The sequence below is a fragment of the Siphateles boraxobius genome, unplaced genomic scaffold (genome assembly GCF_051911475.1).
Source record: "Siphateles boraxobius isolate OS27281-9 unplaced genomic scaffold, OSU_SipBor_1 5, whole genome shotgun sequence".
Taxonomy (NCBI): Eukaryota; Metazoa; Chordata; class Actinopteri; order Cypriniformes; family Leuciscidae; genus Siphateles; species Siphateles boraxobius.
The window spans coordinates 7,718,503-7,735,768 of record NW_027509141.1 but is presented as its reverse complement, the minus strand read 5'-3'; the positions used below and the strand labels follow the sequence as shown (position 1 = coordinate 7,735,768).

Here is a 17,266-nt window from a genome sequence, read left to right as displayed (position 1 = left end):
AGCGCAGGTGGACCTGTTCGCGTCCCAGGAAAACGCTCACTGTCCGAACTTTTTCTCCAAGAGCAGGGACGCGCTGGCCCACGTATGGCCCCGACGCCCCCTCTATGCTTTTCCCCCCGTCTCGCTCCTGCCTCAAGTGCTGGATCGAATCAGGGAAAATGGATGCCCAGTGCTGCTCGTGGCTCCGCTATGGACGAACCAAACCTGGTTCCCAGTCCTGATGCAGCTGGCCAGCACTGCCCCGTGGCCGATACCGGTGAGGAGAGACCTCCTCTCTCAGGCAAAGGGCTCGATTTGGCATCCTCGCCCGGAGTTATGGTCCCTACATGTGTGGGCCATCAACAGGTACCCGCTAACCTCCCGGAGGGAGTGTTAAACACGATCACGCAGGCTAGGGCCCCGTCTACTAGACGGCTCTACTCCTCGAAATGGTCAGTGTTCTCTACCTGGTGTCAAGCTCAGGGCTTTTCACCCGTAGACTGCGGGGTTACGGAAGTGCTCTCCTTCCTTCAGGAGCTGCTGGATAAGGGTAGAACCCCGTCCACGCTCAAAGTATACGTGGCGGCCATAGCGGCGTTTGCAAAACCGACGTCTGGCCAGTCACTGGGGAAGAACGACCTCGTCGTGCGATTCCTCAGGGGAGCTCGGAGGCTGAATCCTTCCAGACCTCCCTCAGTCCCTATGTGGGACCTTTCTACGGTTCTGGAAGCCCTGAAAGGTGCCCCATTCGAGCCAATCCATTTGTCAGACATGAAGCACCTGTCTTTCAAAACGGTATTTCTTGTGGCTCTTGCTTCAATGAAGCGCGTGGGGGACTTGCAAGCGCTTTCAGTAAGCGCGTCCTGTATTGAGTTTGGGCCTAATGACTCAAAAGTCATACTCATACCAAGGCCCGGGTACGTGCCAAAATCCCTCAACACACCGTTCAGGGCCCAGGTTATTTCCCTGTGCGCCCTCCCGGTGAACAATGAGGAAGCGGATGCTAATCTCCTTTGCCCCGTCAGGGTGCTGAGAGCTTATGTGTCCCGCTCGTCTGTCTTCAGGCAGACCGAGCAGCTCTTTGTTTTGTTTGGCGGACGCTCCAAGGGACTGGCCGCATCAAAACAGAGCCTATCCAGATGGATAGTCGATGCCATAGCGCTGGCTTACACTTCTAAGGGCCTGCAGTGTCCTTTGGGTGTCAGAGCGCACTCTACGAGAGGCGTGGCCTCTTCGTGGGCGTGGTCTAGTGGGATTTCCTTGCATGATATCTGTATGGCGGCGGGCTGGGCCTCGCCGTCTACATTTATAAGGTTCTATTACCTAGAAGTTCCCGCCTTACAGGCCAAGCTGCTGTCGGTCTAGAATTCAGTACTATCTGTCCCGCTGCGCCGGTGCAGAATGCTGAGTTTTGATTGAGTATCGCTCACTGATCGATGGAACAGCTCCATGGGTGTTGAATAGCCCGTATTTTTGCCCAGTTCAGGCTGAACGCGTTCACCCTGTCTGCGGGATATACTGTTGACATAACTAGCTCCTATGGGATGCTATTTCGTGGGGAATGATGCTGGTAGCCTCTCTTCTCCGACTCTCTGTGAGTCTACGGTGATTATGCACTATATGAGCCCCGGGCTACTGCCCTTGGGACTTTGGTGTCGGATCCCAGTACGCACGGCGTCTTACATTGTGTTCCCCATAGCGTAAGATATTACGCAGTACGAGAGATACTCTCGTAAGAGAACGTACTCAGTTACTAACGTAACCTCGGTTCTCTCTAGAGAGGGAACGAGTACTGCGTATCTTGCCGTGCATACAACAGCGCTGGTTCGCTTCAGCATTGAAAACCAGTTTGTATCAGCCTGTCGAGCGTATTTATAGGCCAAGGCCACGCCTATTCTGGCGGGACGCGACGAAATGGGCGCGAAGCACCCCCATTGGATGTCACGTCACGCAGGGCCTCTCTCGATAGGCTTGCTGCTGTGACCGCAGGGCAGCCAATAGGCGCGCGAGCCGTCTTGCCTATGTCTGCACGCTGCCGCACAGCGTTTTACATTAATCAAAATTAAAGGATAATTTTTGGCTTCAATATCTCGTGGAAAAGAGGTTTTCCCCATAGCGTAAGATATTACGCAGTACTCGTTCCCTCTCTAGAGAGAACCGAGGTTACGTTAGTAACCGAGTACGTTTTCTATTCTATTCCATTCCATTCCTTTCCTTTCCTTTCCTTTCCTCTGTTTGTTATATTCTAATCTTTGTTTTTTACATTCTTATGTGGTATATTGTTTTCTATTCTATTCCTTTCCTTTTCTTTCCTGTTTGTTGTATTTTAATCTTAGTTTTTGACATTCTACTGTGTCTATTGTTCCCTTTCGTTGTCACTCCGAGTTACGTCGGATGACGACGAATGGGGTTTCGCTTAGAAAGCCTATCAACTTCGAGTATTACAAAACGAGCCAATGGCAAAGAAATGCCATGGGTCTGCGGAATTTGCATGGCGTAACTCCGCCCCACCTCGTGGGTATAAAAGGAGGAAGCCGGCAGCAAGCAGATATGTTTTCGCTGAGGAGCCAAGTGTATTCTTCTCTCCACAAGCCATCTCTGAATTGTCAGCTTTACAAACGAGTACCTCGAGTGTTGGTGTGACGGCGATCTACGGCGAGAGCGTGCTTCCTGCTGATCTGTTGCAGTGGTCTGCCAGTCTGCGTTTCTCCCCGGGTGCTTCAACACTTGAGTTTTCTCTCACTAAAAGAGCTTACACGTGGCACGTCTTTTTAAAGACGGCTCGCCCGTGCATTTCTGGTTGCAGCGGACTGGTATCGGACTCTGATGGGCACGAGCGCTGTCTAGTGTGTTTGGGCTTTGATCATGCTTGAACAGCGCTCGTGGGTGACTCATGTTCTCGCTGGGAACGTGATCATCGCGTCATATATAGGTCGAGACTCGGTGAACTCGCAAGAGTGAGAGTCCCCTCATCCACCCCCCGATCTTCGGCTGGTGGCCAGGGTGACCTGAGGGTTACGGTCTGGATCTAGGCGCCGACTATGTGTCCGTGTCCCCAGCCCCCCTCTTCAATGACGGTGCCCGCTAGTGAACTGCTGATTCCCACGAGTCTACCCTCTGGTGGCCCGCGTGTTTCAGTTGAAGCTACAGAGGAAGATGCCATGTCTGTTGCAGCATCACTAGGTGGGTTTGAGTCTTCTGGAAGTGAGGGCTCGTCACAGCTGCCACCCTCCGGTGTGCATACGGCTGTGCCTGAGTCTGATCCGGAGATGACGACCATGCTTTCCTGGGACGATGGGTTTTGGGTAAGGCCGCCGACCCTCGTCCACGGCAAACCCCAATACCTCTCTTCCCAGACGTGCATGATGAGATCTCGAAGTCCAAGAAGACCCCCTTGTCTTCTCGGGACCGCTCGCTGATCTCATCCGCCTTTCCTCCCCTCGATGGGGCCGATGCCCATGGGTACACTGGGGTTCCCCCGGCTGAACGCTCTGTTGCGATGCTATGTGTCCTCAGAGTGCTTCTTCTCGGCGCAATCCTAAGCACCCGCCCGTGGCCTGTAGTTTTTCGTCTACGCTTGTGGCGAGATCCTATAGCACCACGGGACTGGCAGCCGCCTCACTGCATGCCATGGTCATTCTGCTGGTCCACCTGACCCAGATGCTCATGGACCTGCACGAGGGCGGGACTGACCCAGGGCTCTTCACTGAGCTGCGCGCCGCCACTGACCTTGCTCTCTGAGCGACGAAAGTGGCCGTACGCTCCCTGGGTCAGGTGATGCTCACCAGTCTGTGGCTGAACCTGTCTGATGTGCTGGATGTCGCGCGGACCAGTCTGTCCGACATTCCCATATCCCAGGTCGGCCTCTTCGGCGGTGCGGTTGAGGGCTTGCCCAACAGCTCTCAGCCGCCCATGAGCAGAGTGAGGTTGATTCTGTCCCGACGGCCCCGCCGTCCGCTCAGATCCCTCGTCTGCCCACCGCCGAAGGTGCCCTCCCGCGGCTCCCACCCCGCCCGTTCACGGGCCGGCTCTGGGGGCCGCGGGCGGACGCCACAGCCCTCTCCAGCCCCGCCCCCCGCTACACGCCGGGTTAAGCGGCGCTCGTGAGACGGGCACCTCGGCGATGGAGCAGACTGAGGTTGATTCTGTCCCGACGGCCCCGCCGTCCGCTCAGATCCTTCCGTCTGCCCACTGCCGAGGGCGCCCCCCCGCGGCTCCCACCCCGCCCGTTCACCCGGGTCGGCTCTGGAGGCCGCGGTCGGACGCCACAGTCCTCTCCAGCCCCGCACCCCGCTACACGCCGGGTTAAGCGGCGCTCTTGAGTTGGGCTCCTCAGAGATGGGACTCAGTTCTTTCCAGGAGTTGGTAGCAGGACCGCTCCTTTCCCCGGGGAGGGCCGGGGAAGAATCCTTATTCTCCAAAGAGCTGATTCTCCCGTCTCTGAGCACAGAGTTCTCGGACGTCACAGAGCGCCGCCCACAAGCCGTGCTCTCCTCGTCCCCCTCTGTCCCAGAGGTGGTTGACATGGCGTGCCGTCCACGGACCGCTTCGCCGCTGTCCCCCTCTGTCGCCAGACCCCTGGCAGAGCAGGCCCCCGCGGGACGACCAGCCTGGTCCTCCCCTGGCCCCCTCTGCCAGGGCGCGGTTGCTAACTGTGCCCCCTCTCAGGGCCGCTATGCCGTCCACATCTGGGCCAGTTACTCCGCTTCGCTGCCCCTCCAGGGGGACGCCTGTGGCTCGCATGATCCCGTTGGTTCAGTTCCTGGGAGCCTGGCTAGAGCTTCCCCGTCTGTCCCACTGGATCGTGCGTACCGTCAGGCTCGGCTATGCGATTCAGTTCGCACGGTCTCCTCCCCGCTTCAGGGGAGTCCGCTCCACTTTGGTTGGTGGCAATGCCCCTATCATGAGAGCAGAGATTGCCACCCTGCTGGCGAAGGGTGCAATCGAGACTGTCCCTCCAGCCGAGATGAGGTCCGGCTTCTCAGCCCCTACTTCATTGTCCCCAAGAAGACCGGTGGGTTACGGCCAATCCTGGACTTGCGCGTGCTGTACCGCTCCCTTCACCGGATGCCGTTCAAGATGCTCACCGCCAAACGCGTTTTCGAATGCATACGGCCCCAGGATTGGTTTGCAGCGATCGACCTGAAGGACGCCTACTTTCATGTCTCCATTCTTCCTCGACACAGACCGTTCCTCCGGTTTGCTTTCGAGGGGCAGGCATACCAGTACGCGGTTCTCCCTTTCGGGCTAGCCCTGTCTCCTCGCATCTTCATGAAGGTCGTCGAGGCGGCCCTTGTTCCCCTTCGAGAACAAGGGGTTCGCATCCTGAGTTATATCGACGACTGGCTGATCCTAGCTCACTCTCGAGATCAGGTTTGCGAACACAGGGACCTAGTGCTTCGGCACCTAGCCCGTCTGGGCCTTCGGGTCAACTGGGAGAAGAGCAAACTTTGCCCCGTGCAGAGGATCTCTTTTCTCGGTATGGACATCGATTCGGTCGCCATGTCCGCGCAGCTTACGAGCGAGCGCGCGCAGTCACTGCTGACTTGCCTAAGACAATTCGAGGGCAAGAGTGCGGTTCCACTGAAACTTTTTCAGAGGCTCCTGGGGCATATGGCATCTGCAGCCGCGGTCACGCCGCTCGGATTACTTCATATGAGACCGCTTCAGCTTTGGCTTCGCGACCGAGTCCCGAGGTGGGCATGGCAACACGGCACGTTCCGAGTACCAGTTACTCCGACCTGCCGTCAGTTCTTCACCCCGTGGGCGAACCTCGGTTTTCTCAGGGCCGGTGTCCCCCTGGCACGAGCTTCCCGGCATGTTGTTGTCTCAACAGATGCCTCCACCACGGGCTGGGGCGCCATGTGCAATGGACATGCTGCTGCGGGCTCCTGGACAGGACCCCAGCGGCTGTGGCATGTCAATTGCCTCGAGTTGTTGGCAGTACGCCTTGCCCTGCACCGCTTCCGGGCGTTGCTCAGGGGTCAACACGTACTAGTCCGTTCAGACAATACCGCCACTGTGGCGTACATCAACCATCAAGGTGGTCTACGCTCCCGCCGTATGTCACAACTCGCTCGCCACCTCCTCCTATGGAGTCAGAAGCATCTGAGGTCGCTTCGAGCCATCTTCATTCCCGGAGCGCTGAACTGTGCAGCCGACGAGCTCTCACGGCTTCAGCCCCTCCCTGGAGAATGGCGACTCCATCCCCAGTCGGTTCAGCTGATTTGGGACCAGTTCGGGGACGCGCAGATAGATCTGTTTGCCTCTCACGACTCGACCCATTGCGCCCAGTTCTATTCCCTGACCGAGGGCACGCTCGGCACGGATGCTCTGGCGCACAGCTGGCCGCAGGGCCGCAAGTATGCGTTTCCCCCAGTGAGCCTTCTTGCGCACACTTTGCGCAAGGTCAGGGAGGACGAGGAGCAGGTCATTCTGGTTGCCCCTTACTGGCCCAACCGGACCTGGTTCCCCGAACTAGTACTCCTCGCGACAGCACCTCCCTGGCCGATCCCTCTGAGGAAGAACCTTCTTTCTCAGGGACGGGGCACCCTATGGCACCCTCGTCCCGATCTTTGGAACCTCCACGTGTGGCTCCTGGATGGGACGAGGCAGGTTTGAGTACCCTACCACCAACGGTGGTGGCTACCATCACTTCCGCTAGAGCGTCGTCCACGAGACACGTCTATGCGTTGAAGTGGAACCACTTCGTCAACTGGTGCTCTTCTCACCGAGAAGACCCCCGGAGATGCTTGATCAGTGTTGTGCTTTCCTTCCTTCAACAGGGGCTGGAGCGAAGGCTGTCTCCCTCCACCCTGAAGGTCTATGTTGCCGCCATTGCCGCACATCATGACCTCATCGAAGGTAAGTCGGTGGGGAAGCACGACCTGGTCATCAGGTTCCTGAGAGGAGCGAGGAGACTAAATCCTCCTCGTCCTCCTCTCGTTCCCTCTTGGGACCTCTCAGTGGTTCTAACTGCCCTGAAGAGTGCTCCCTTTGAGCCCCTGCAATCAGTCGAGCTTAAGTTCCTGTCTATGAAGACAGCGCTCCTGGTTGCACTGGCCTCCATCAAGAGGGTTGGGGACCTGCACGCATTCTCCGTTGACGAAGCGTGCCTGGAATTGGGCCGGCTTCCTCTCACGTGATCCTGAGACCCCGGCCTGGATATGTGCCCAAGGTTCCTACCACTCCCTTTCGGGACCAGGTGGTGAACCTGCAAGCGCTGCCCTCGGAGGAGGCAGACCCAGCCTTGGCACTGCTCTGTCCAGTACGCGCCCTCCGAGCCTATGTAGACAGAACGCAGTGTTTCAGGACCTCAGACCAGCTCTTTGTCTGTTATGGTGGGAAGCTGAAGGGAAAGGCTCTCTCCAAGCAAGGTTGTCTCACTGGATAGTGGACACCATTGCCTTGGCTTACCAGCAGCAAGGTCGACCGTGCCCCCTTGGTGTGACTGCCCACTCCACCCGGAGTGTGGCGTCCTCTTGGGCTCTAGCGCATGGCGCCTCGCTAACAGACATCTGCAGAGCTGCAGGCTGGGCGACACCTAACACATTCGCCAGATTCTATAATCTCCGAGTGGAGCCTGTGTCCTCTCGTGTACTCGCTTCAACCAGCTAGTACCGGACCCGCTCAGGTGTCTTCGCTTGCTCGCCATTCCACTCCACGGACTGGATACGTGCGATATTTTCCTCAGGTGAGCTTCTCCGAAAGCCCTGAGCTCCTCCAGCACTCCTGACGTCGGCGCCAGTGTCTATTGCCTGTGCGTCGGCTAGGTGCCTCCCGTGTGCATGGTCCCTCCTCTGAGCGACCCCCACATGTGTATTTCCACTGTAAGCCTCTCTGAGCGTGTGTCTTTCCCTTCGCAAGCCACCTTGCCACCCCTGGGGTTGAAATTTTCCACCTGCGGCTGGACACCCCAGTGTTTTCCATATGCTTCCTTCGGGTCATATGTGTATTCTCTAAGTCCCCCCCCCTCCGGGCTGGCATTAATTGCATACTTCCCCTAAGCTTGGGATATGCTTCCCAGTGTACCTTGGTATTCCTGTGTTATATGGAGTCCTTTGTCCAGGCTGACAGGGATCTCGATTTACGCAGGGCACTGGAAGACAGCTGAGAAGGTGGCGTGATTAGACTGGTAACCCCATTCGTCGTCATCCGACGTAACTCGGAGTGACAACGAAAGGGAACGTCTACGGTTACGTATGTAACCCTCGTTCCCTGAGTAGGGAACGGAGACGTTACGTCTGCCTGCCACTTTCCGCTGTACCGCGGGGATCGCCTGAGCTCAGTCTTGGCTCCTCAGCGAAGAAACATATCTGCTTGCTGCCGGCTTCCTCCTTTTATACCCACGAGGTGGGGCGGAGTTACGCCATGCAAATTCCGCAGACCCATGGCATTTCTTTGCCATTGGCTCGTTTTGTAATACTCGAAGTTGATAGGCTTTCTAAGCGAAACCCCATTCGTCGTCATCCGACGTAACGTCTCCGTTCCCTACTCAGGGAACGAGGGTTACATACGTAACCGTAGACGTTTTCTATTCTATTCTTTTGTATTTTATTTTTATTTACTTTAATTTTAAATATTATTTTTTTAATTTAATTTTATAATTTTTATTTATTTTATCTAATCTAATTTCCTCTGATTTCTATTGTATTCTTTTCTCTTTTTTATTTATTTTCGAATGTGCTCTATTCTATTATGTTCTATTAATTATTTTTCCGGTTCATTCTGTTTCATTCTCTTTTTTTTATTGTATTTGAAACTCCTCAGAGGTATAAGTGTGGAGAACAAGCCAGAACTGCAGCGTGTGTTGGAGCAAAGGAAGAGAGAGCAGATGATAAAACAGAAAAAGCAGGAGGAGGAAGCCAGGAGGAAAATCTCTCCACTGGAACAGGAGCTTCTCAAGAGACAACAGAAACTAGAGGAGGTAGAAACCATAAAATCATACATTATTTCATACAGCTCAATATCCTCTTCTTGTATATCAGAGATCTATCATTCTAAACCCTCTTATATATATATATATATATATATATATATATATATATATCCTGCAAAACACCCACCAAATATGCGCTAAATACCTGACAGATGTATGTATTTATATATATATATGTGTGTGTGTGTTTTGTGCTTTAGCTGGAGAAGGAGCAAGCAAGTGTGGAGGACAGCAACTGCAGCGCCCCGGAGTTCATCAAAGTTAAGGAGAACCTGAGACGAACGTCCTTTACAAGTTCTGGAGAGAAGGAGGTGTAGGGACACAGACTGGATCCAGATGTGTGTTTGTGCACAGCCAGTAACATAGAGACCTAAACACTGAGCTTCTCTACTGCCTGTCTCACACCAACAACACGTTCAGCGCTCTCTGGAGCAGGTTCAGAGAGGACAGAGATAAAGACACGACCCAAAGAACCTTCGGCTACATCTTCACTTCATGAAGAGCTTGATGCTCAAGAGGGTTAAAGAGACTGCGACCAGAAAGAGTGTGTTGTTTTTTTTTTTGCTCTGGATTGGACACGATGGGTTAAAGATTAACTGTCCAGGCTGCTTGTGTGTGTGTGTGTGTGTGTGTGTGTATGTGTGTGTGCGTGCGTGTGTGTGTATGCATGGATGGACAGCTATGTTCTGGTTCTGTCACATTAGATAAAAAAAGTGAAAACAAGGTACAAGGTGTAGTTTCAGAGTGAATAAACAGTCCATTTCTCTCTAACTGAAAGGCTGAACAATTTATAAGGCGACAATTGGACAAACATATCAGTATTATAGACAAATTGCTTATTGCTTACCAAACCGCCAAATATTTGTTCATCGCCTAATTTTAAATGTTGTCTCTTACACTTAACAATCAGCACTTGTCACTTTTAAATAAAAATATAACTACTATTGTCTTCAGCCTTCATCGCCCTTGATTTTAATCTGAGAAAAAAAAAGAACATAACCAGTAAAGATTGATAATTACTACAATGATGGCTAAAATAATGATGCACCATTACATGAAGCTAACTATTTAATTCGACACGTCAGAGAATTAAACCTGTGTGAAAATAGAGTTGTCTGGTTTATGCTTATTCCAGTGCCTTTGTTTAAGTAATGCAACAGTACGGGCTGTCCGACTGTTAATGTGGTTCAATGTATGTTGCACAGAATTTCCTTCAAAATCTTTATGAATCTTTAAGAAATGTTGTGTAATATGCCTGCGTATCAGAAAAAGTGAAGTTTCTTTCAAAGGATTTGCTGCTTCATTGTTAAAACAAACATTTACAAATGAAAAATTTAACACAAAGCACTAATGACTGAAACATTTTTAAAGTGCTATATGTTCACTCTCAGACCATTTATTTTATTATTTTTATTTCACATAAGTCATGTTTCCGTTATTTCCCTGTTTTAGATTGTTTTAAAGTAAAATTGAAATAATATGCAATTGCTGCCTTTTCTGGCCCCTAAAGCCATTGGATAATACAACAATCAATGTGTTACTTGAGTACAATTCAGTGTTTATTTACTTACAGTATGTCAAAATCATAAGGAAATAAGAGTGGGCTATATTTTTTTCGTAGCTTTAGCCATGACCTTTTGATTGTTATAAACAGAGAACTTACACAATAAATAAAAGGTAAACATGCTTCGTATAAATAAAACAAAAAATATAGTAATAATAAATGTACATTTTGATTTTGTGCCCCTTATTTCCGCCCCTAAAATCAGCTTTTTGCTAAACACACACTTGCAAAGAAAACCATCTACATGCACTAGTTAACAATAAGCTATCAAGTTCAACTCTGTTCTATTTAGATAACGCCAGCTCCGTGTCCGCAGGGCCAGGCATCGAGAGTGTGTGCGTGCGTGCGTGCTTGTGTGTGTGTGTGTTTGTGCGTGCGTGCGTGCGTGCGTGCGTGCGTGCGTGTGTGTGTGTGTGTGCGTGTGTGTGTGTGTGTGTGTGTGTGTGTGTGTGTGTGTGTGTGTGTGTGTGTGTGTGTGTGTGTGTGTGTGTGTGTGTGTGTGTTTGTGTGAGTATGTGTGTTGTGAATTTTAACTAGCCGCTCTAAAAGTGAAGTGTCTTGATGCTACAGGAGGTCACAGGGCCCGGTTCAGGGTTATCATGCTCGGTTTCACTTTAGTGGGTCCTCGGGGGAGTTGTTTTTTTTCCACTGATGGAAATTCTCCATCTTGCCCTCCATCCAGCTTCTCGATAGCTTCTTAATTAGAGGGACAGGTAACACTATATCCCGAATCACAAGACCCTTTGTCCACAAAAACACGCTATCCACCTCTAATCTGTTTAATCCCTAAGAATCTTCAGGATCCGATTTGTTGTGCTCTAGTAAACAAGGGCTAAATTGTTTGACGCGAGGCAGTTGTGAACCTAAACTGAACGATGGCACACCTGAACTACATGCAACACAACAGCCTGAACGTGAACACTGTATTTTCGGGAGACGCTACAGGTGCAAATGCAAACCGGCCCAACACACAATGCATCTGCTATGAATCATTAATATGATTCATTTTCATTTTAAACCAAATTAATTACTGATCTGAATCCAATATGTAAGCTTCAAAAATTATAATCAATTGATAAGCACATTTAGCCATTAAATGTAAAAAAGCAGTGACAGAAGCTAGTAATCACCTTTCAGTGAATATCTCTGTTTTATTTTTAATGGATATTTTGTTCACACAAAACCTTAAAGTTACACTACCATTCAAAGTTTGAATGGTTGGTAAGATTTTTTAATGCTTTTGAAAGTCTCTTATGCTCACCAAATCTGCATTTATTTGAGCAAAAATACCGTAAGTATTATAACAATTTCTAATAACTGTTTTCTATTTTAATATATATTGAAATGTAATTTAATCCTGTGAACAAAGCTGAATTTGTAGCATGTAACATGATACTTTAGAAATCATTCTAATATGCTGATTTGCTGCTCAAGAAACATTTATTTTTATCAATGTTGACAACCGTGTTTTTTTAGAATTATTTGATGAATTAAAAATTCAATAGAACAGCACTTATTTGAAATATATATTTTTGTAACCATATAAATGTCTTTACTGTCACTTTCGGGTCAATTTAATGCACACTTGATGAATAAAAATACTAATTTCTAAAAAGAAATTCTTACTGACCTTCATTTTTGAAGAATATTCAGCAATTCAGCATATAGCATTTAATCTGATGATTTCAATAAATGTATTAATGATTTGTTATATTAAAGGTACGGAAGGAAGAAATACAATTTTAATTATCTGGAGAATAATCAGTGAACAAGATTTTTCTGATTTTTTTATACAATAGAAATCTGTATTTATAGTTTCCTCCCTCATAGATTGTGAAAATCCATGACATTATTGCCCAGGAAACGGATAAAGTTTAATGAACATATAGTGCTGTGTGTAGTCAAAGAATCCTTTTATTAAACAGCTTATTAGACTTGTCAGCAAAATATACACAGTACAACAATTATGAAACACAAAATGATCTATGAAACACCGAAAATGTAAAAGTTAGCATACAAAAATATCACATTTTGACCAAAGGATATAATAATTTAAGAACTGTACAAAAGTATAACATCTAAAACAAATATAACGACATACCCCAGAATTTAGTTGAAAAATTGCTTTAATATCAATGGTTTTATTGTATTCATATTTGCCCAGCGGCTATTACAAAAATGTGACTATTTAAAAACAAGCATAGGCAGAGACATTTTAAGCCTATATTTAAATATGATATGTTATCATAATACTATATGTGTCCCAATTCACCACATCTAAAATTGACGGAGAGTAGCATAAGATTCAGTGACACATCTGAAGACAACAGCTTCTTGTGTGTTTCTTGCAGCTGGCTTGCCCTGTGTCCAGTGTTTACCTCACATAGTTTCTGATAACATCTTAAGATGTGCTGTAGTTTGCCCAGTGTTGGCTAAACTGCGCTCTGGTTTATGTAAATGTCCGTTCCTGTTTTGGGCCGGTTCCCTGTGTCCGGATGGATGCTGAAGGTCACACCCCTCTGCTGTGGGACGGGCTTGAGTCTCAGCTGAGGTAAAAGCAGCAGAATCTGAACTCAGAGCTGAGATGAGACATGGAGCCACACGGACAGATGATACCAACGCTACTCTTCCTGATGCTTGTGACCTACATCTGTGAGGCAGGTATGGGAAACTTCTCCTTTTTAGGTTTTTCTTATTTTACTTAATCTTTTTTTTCCGTTTGTTTATGAATTGTGAGAACATGAAATAAATATTTTGTTTATTTTTATTTTTGGAGCTATGGTGTGCCAACTTTTCCTTCCTTTTTTATGATAATGAATTGACAATTTTTTATCATTAATAAAGGTAGTTTATATATATACACTACCAGTCAAAGGTTTTGAATCGGTAATATTTGTAATGTTTTAAAAAGAAGAAAATTCTGCTCACCAAGGCTGCATTTATTTGATTAAAAATGCAATAAAAAATATAATTATGCATAATTAAATACAAAAAATGTAATCTTTTGTAACATTATAAATGTCTTTACTGTAACTTTTGATTAATTTAATTCATCCTTGATTAATTAAAGTATTGATTTATTTTATTTCTTTCACTCAAAAAAAAAAGATATTCTTACTGACCCCAAACTTTTGAATGGTACTGTTTAACTTTCTATATCAAAGAGTACTGAAATAACTGTTTTCAACATTGATAATAATGGGAAATGTTTCTTGGGCATCAAATTATCATATTAGAATGATTTCTGAAGGATCATGTGACACTGAAGACTGTAATGATGAAAATGATGAAAATTCAGCTTTGATCACAGGAATAAATTACACTTTACTATATATTCAAATAGAAAACAGGTATTTTAAATTGTAATATTTCACAATATTACTCTTTTTATATTTAATTTTTTTCTAATCAAATATATGCAACCTTGGTGAGCAGAAGAGACTTATTTTAAAGACATTAAAAATCATACGATCCAAAACTTTTGACTGGTAGAGTGTGTATACTATTATTTATACTATTATTTATACTACTGTATTTTTATATTTGTATTAACATTAATTTTAATTAACATTTGAATTGATAATTTGATGCAATGCATTTATGGTGTACATACATGTTTTTACATTGTACTTATATTTTAAAAATACCTGCTGTACATCTGTAATTAATTTCTCTTACATCTATAATTACACTGTTGACCCTTCACTCAACCCTTAACCTACCAATACAACCAAACCTGTCCCTAACCTCACCCGTATCCCTGCTCAATAGCTGCAAATGTCTTTTGAAATACAACATGAAAAATTCTTTTTTTTTTTTTTTTACTTAATTTAAAACAAACTAAATTTAAAAAGTTATCTGAACGTTTGGAAGGTTTGACAAAGGAACAGGTTGAGATATCAACCGTGTGGAAGATTCCCTGTGATAAACTGATGCTTTGATTGGGTTGTTTTGTTTCAGCGCTGCTCCGGAAGTCTTCCGCAGTGGATTTTCTGAGGCCTGGGAGAGAGAAGCGTGCGGTGAGATGTCAACATGGAGGCTGTAGCTCTGAAGACAGCGAGGCAGAAGAACTACTGGAGGCCAACTCAGATTACGTGAGTGGACTACAGCTAATACCAGATCTTTTTTTACATTATAGCCGCTAAACTGTAGATATCACATTGAATATCGGCCATTCCAAACCTTTTATTTGTACAATATTGGTGCTTTAGTGAGACAATCTTATGGGTTTGAACCCTGTTTTACTGACAGATGTATTATGTGATGTAAGATCAATTAAGTTGATTTTGAAACTGAAAAGTACCTCATTAAAACAGCTAATCTATTTTCACTCATCAGGAACAGGACAACTCAAAGATGTTCTTTAATGGTGGATCTCAAGTAGGGGTGCACATGGTAAGACTACAACGATGGATGGATGGATGGATGGATGGATGGATGGATGGATGGATGGATGGATGGATGGATGGATGGATGGATGGATGGATGGATGGATGGATGGATGGATGGATGGATGGATGGATGAAAACATCACAATTCCAAATACTTCATGTACTGTATTTAGGGATAATGTTCCCTGGATAAGAAATTGTACTGCAAGTCCAGTGCTTGCTCACATGTCTCAGTTACTAACATGTAAAGTAGAATGTAACTCAATCCATCCAGTGGGGGTTTCTCTGAACTTCGTCTTTCTTCTTTTCTCTCAGAGACCTGACGCTGAGCCACAGGGAGAAGGATCAGGAATGTAGCCCTATATGGCGCTTCACTGGGGGAAACTCACGATCGCATACAAGCACAGGTGCTCCAATGTGGAATAAAGTCAGATACTATAATAATATCTTATAGTGAATCATCTTAAAAAATGAGAATAGACTCCTAAAGTTTTTTTGGATGTTAGAAATTCATGAATATTATGATTCAGTCTGAGATGGATACGTTTCTCATGTAATTCTAACATAGATGTGGTGATGCCAACTTTGGTGCTTTTTAAAGAATGCTGCTGTACAACCTGTTATTACACTATATCATGGTGCTAAATTGACATTATTCATTCTAGAGGACAGTATTTATACACTATATAAACATAATGAATGAACCTAACACAATATAACTTCACTAAAAAAAACTCAATGCTACAATGTTACATATTAGATTACTACTTTTTTTTATGGTGGGAAAAGGGTCAATATATTCAGTAGACTCAGATGTAAAGATTCAAAACAATTCATGTTTTATTTTCCTTTACAAAAAGGTTGTCATAAAGAAAATATTTTTTGGACTGCATAACAATAAAATGTAAATGCCATGGTATATGAATATGCTAATCAGTCAGTACCATGGTATATGTCAAAGTACCAGGGCATTGCCATCTAACACTATCATGTTTAGGCCTGTGTTGCTGTTTATGTCAACTTGTCAAAACACATACAATAATATATTATTAGCCATACTGTATTTCATTTACAGTGTAGATCATAAAATAATGAAAGCTGACTATATTTTTACCAATTTCTTTTCTTAAAAGATCATCCTATTGATTTTTCTCAGTGCAAATGCTATTAGACGAACTGATTTACAAATATTACATATTTCCCTTTTCTGCTTTGTATTCTGGTTTTAATGTCTATATTGACAACATACAAAAGCTTGCTGACATGCTAACATTAATAAACAACATTATCTGCATTCTTGCTGGAACATTTAATTCAGAAAACAATATTAAATTAATATATTGTTGTTGTTTTTCTTTTGTGAATGAGTGGGCAGGATGAAAGAAAAATTCAAACATGTACATCCATATTGCTAGCATATTATTGTAGCAGAGTTTGTGCTGAATAAAGAATCAGACTTCAGGACAAATGTCAGGGCATGTCAAAACACCTCCAAGGCCCAGAAACAGTTCAGACCCCAGAGGGTTAAATGTGTTATGCAGACTAAAGGCCCTTGCACACTGAGTCCGAAATTTTCGTATGCGTTTTTTCGTATTTGTGATTCGGTGGCTCTGAATTGTCCAAACACCATTAAAACTGCTTGCTACGGATGCGAAAAACGCAGAAAATCGAACCCGATCCGAATTTTTTTTTATGACGGACGAAAGTTTCGTAGACAGTGTGCAAGCGTGATTGACATAACGTGAGGTCGTATTTATTTTTTAACGTGCGAAAATTTCGGACGCAAATTTCAGACTCAGTGTGCAAGGGCCTTAACAATAACATTAACCTTGACCATCATGCTTGGCGGGAAAACTATTTGCTATGGTTTTAATTGTCTTCAGATGGTTTTTAAAGTGTTTGTGCTGCCACCTCATGGCTGTAATTCATACATAACTGCAATACCAGCGAGTGCCACTCAACATGCAGAGAAAAAGGAGAAAATCGTGTAGAGGGAAGCAATACTTTCAGTTTTGATATCTGCACCTGCTCTATGGGACAAACAAGGACACTTTCTTCTACCTGAGCAGGAATGTTTAAGAATGTTGAGAGGTAAAGCTTTTTTCACAGAAACACGGCCCACCTGACACCACTTCTTGCATCTGTGTGTGGCGTCCCTGGTGGCAGGTTGCTAGGCGATGCCAGACATGTACACATGGTGAGGTGTCAGCTATACCGTGGGAGACCGAATGCTTCAGTGATTTGAGGAACCAGAAGGCAGGAGGGCAAGTCGGGGCCATATGAACACATTTCAGGAGGAAATGGAACACCCTGGCGCCCAAGAGCAATACAAACTCAGCAGAGAAGATTATGTATACTAGCCTTCTGCCAAATTATACACATGCTAAAATGCAA

The 17,266-nt window shown here is 46.0% G+C and overlaps 2 protein-coding genes across 3 annotated transcripts in view; both read left to right on the top strand.

Moving 5' to 3' along the window:
- The window catches only part of LOC143711244 (protein FAM107B), a 62,501-nt gene extending 50,401 nt beyond the window's left edge, over positions 1 to 12,100 (top strand). For both annotated transcript variants that reach the window (XM_077202570.1, XM_077202571.1), the window contains 2 exons: positions 8,749 to 8,905; positions 9,118 to 12,100. In XM_077202570.1, coding sequence (XP_077058685.1) covers positions 8,749 to 8,905; positions 9,118 to 9,234 — 274 coding nt within the window. In that variant the 3' untranslated portion in view covers positions 9,235 to 12,100. The remainder of the gene's footprint in view (positions 1 to 8,748; positions 8,906 to 9,117) is intronic.
- Positions 12,101 to 13,056: 956 nt separating this feature from the next.
- LOC143712018 (uncharacterized) lies at positions 13,057 to 16,166 on the top strand. The gene is made up of 4 exons (XM_077204247.1): positions 13,057 to 13,142; positions 14,442 to 14,575; positions 14,820 to 14,876; positions 15,188 to 16,166. Exons 1-4 carry the CDS (start codon positions 13,073 to 13,075, stop codon positions 15,227 to 15,229), a joined length of 303 nt encoding a protein of 100 aa, XP_077060362.1. The 5' UTR covers positions 13,057 to 13,072; the 3' UTR covers positions 15,230 to 16,166.
- The last annotated feature ends 1,100 nt before the right edge of the window (positions 16,167 to 17,266 follow it).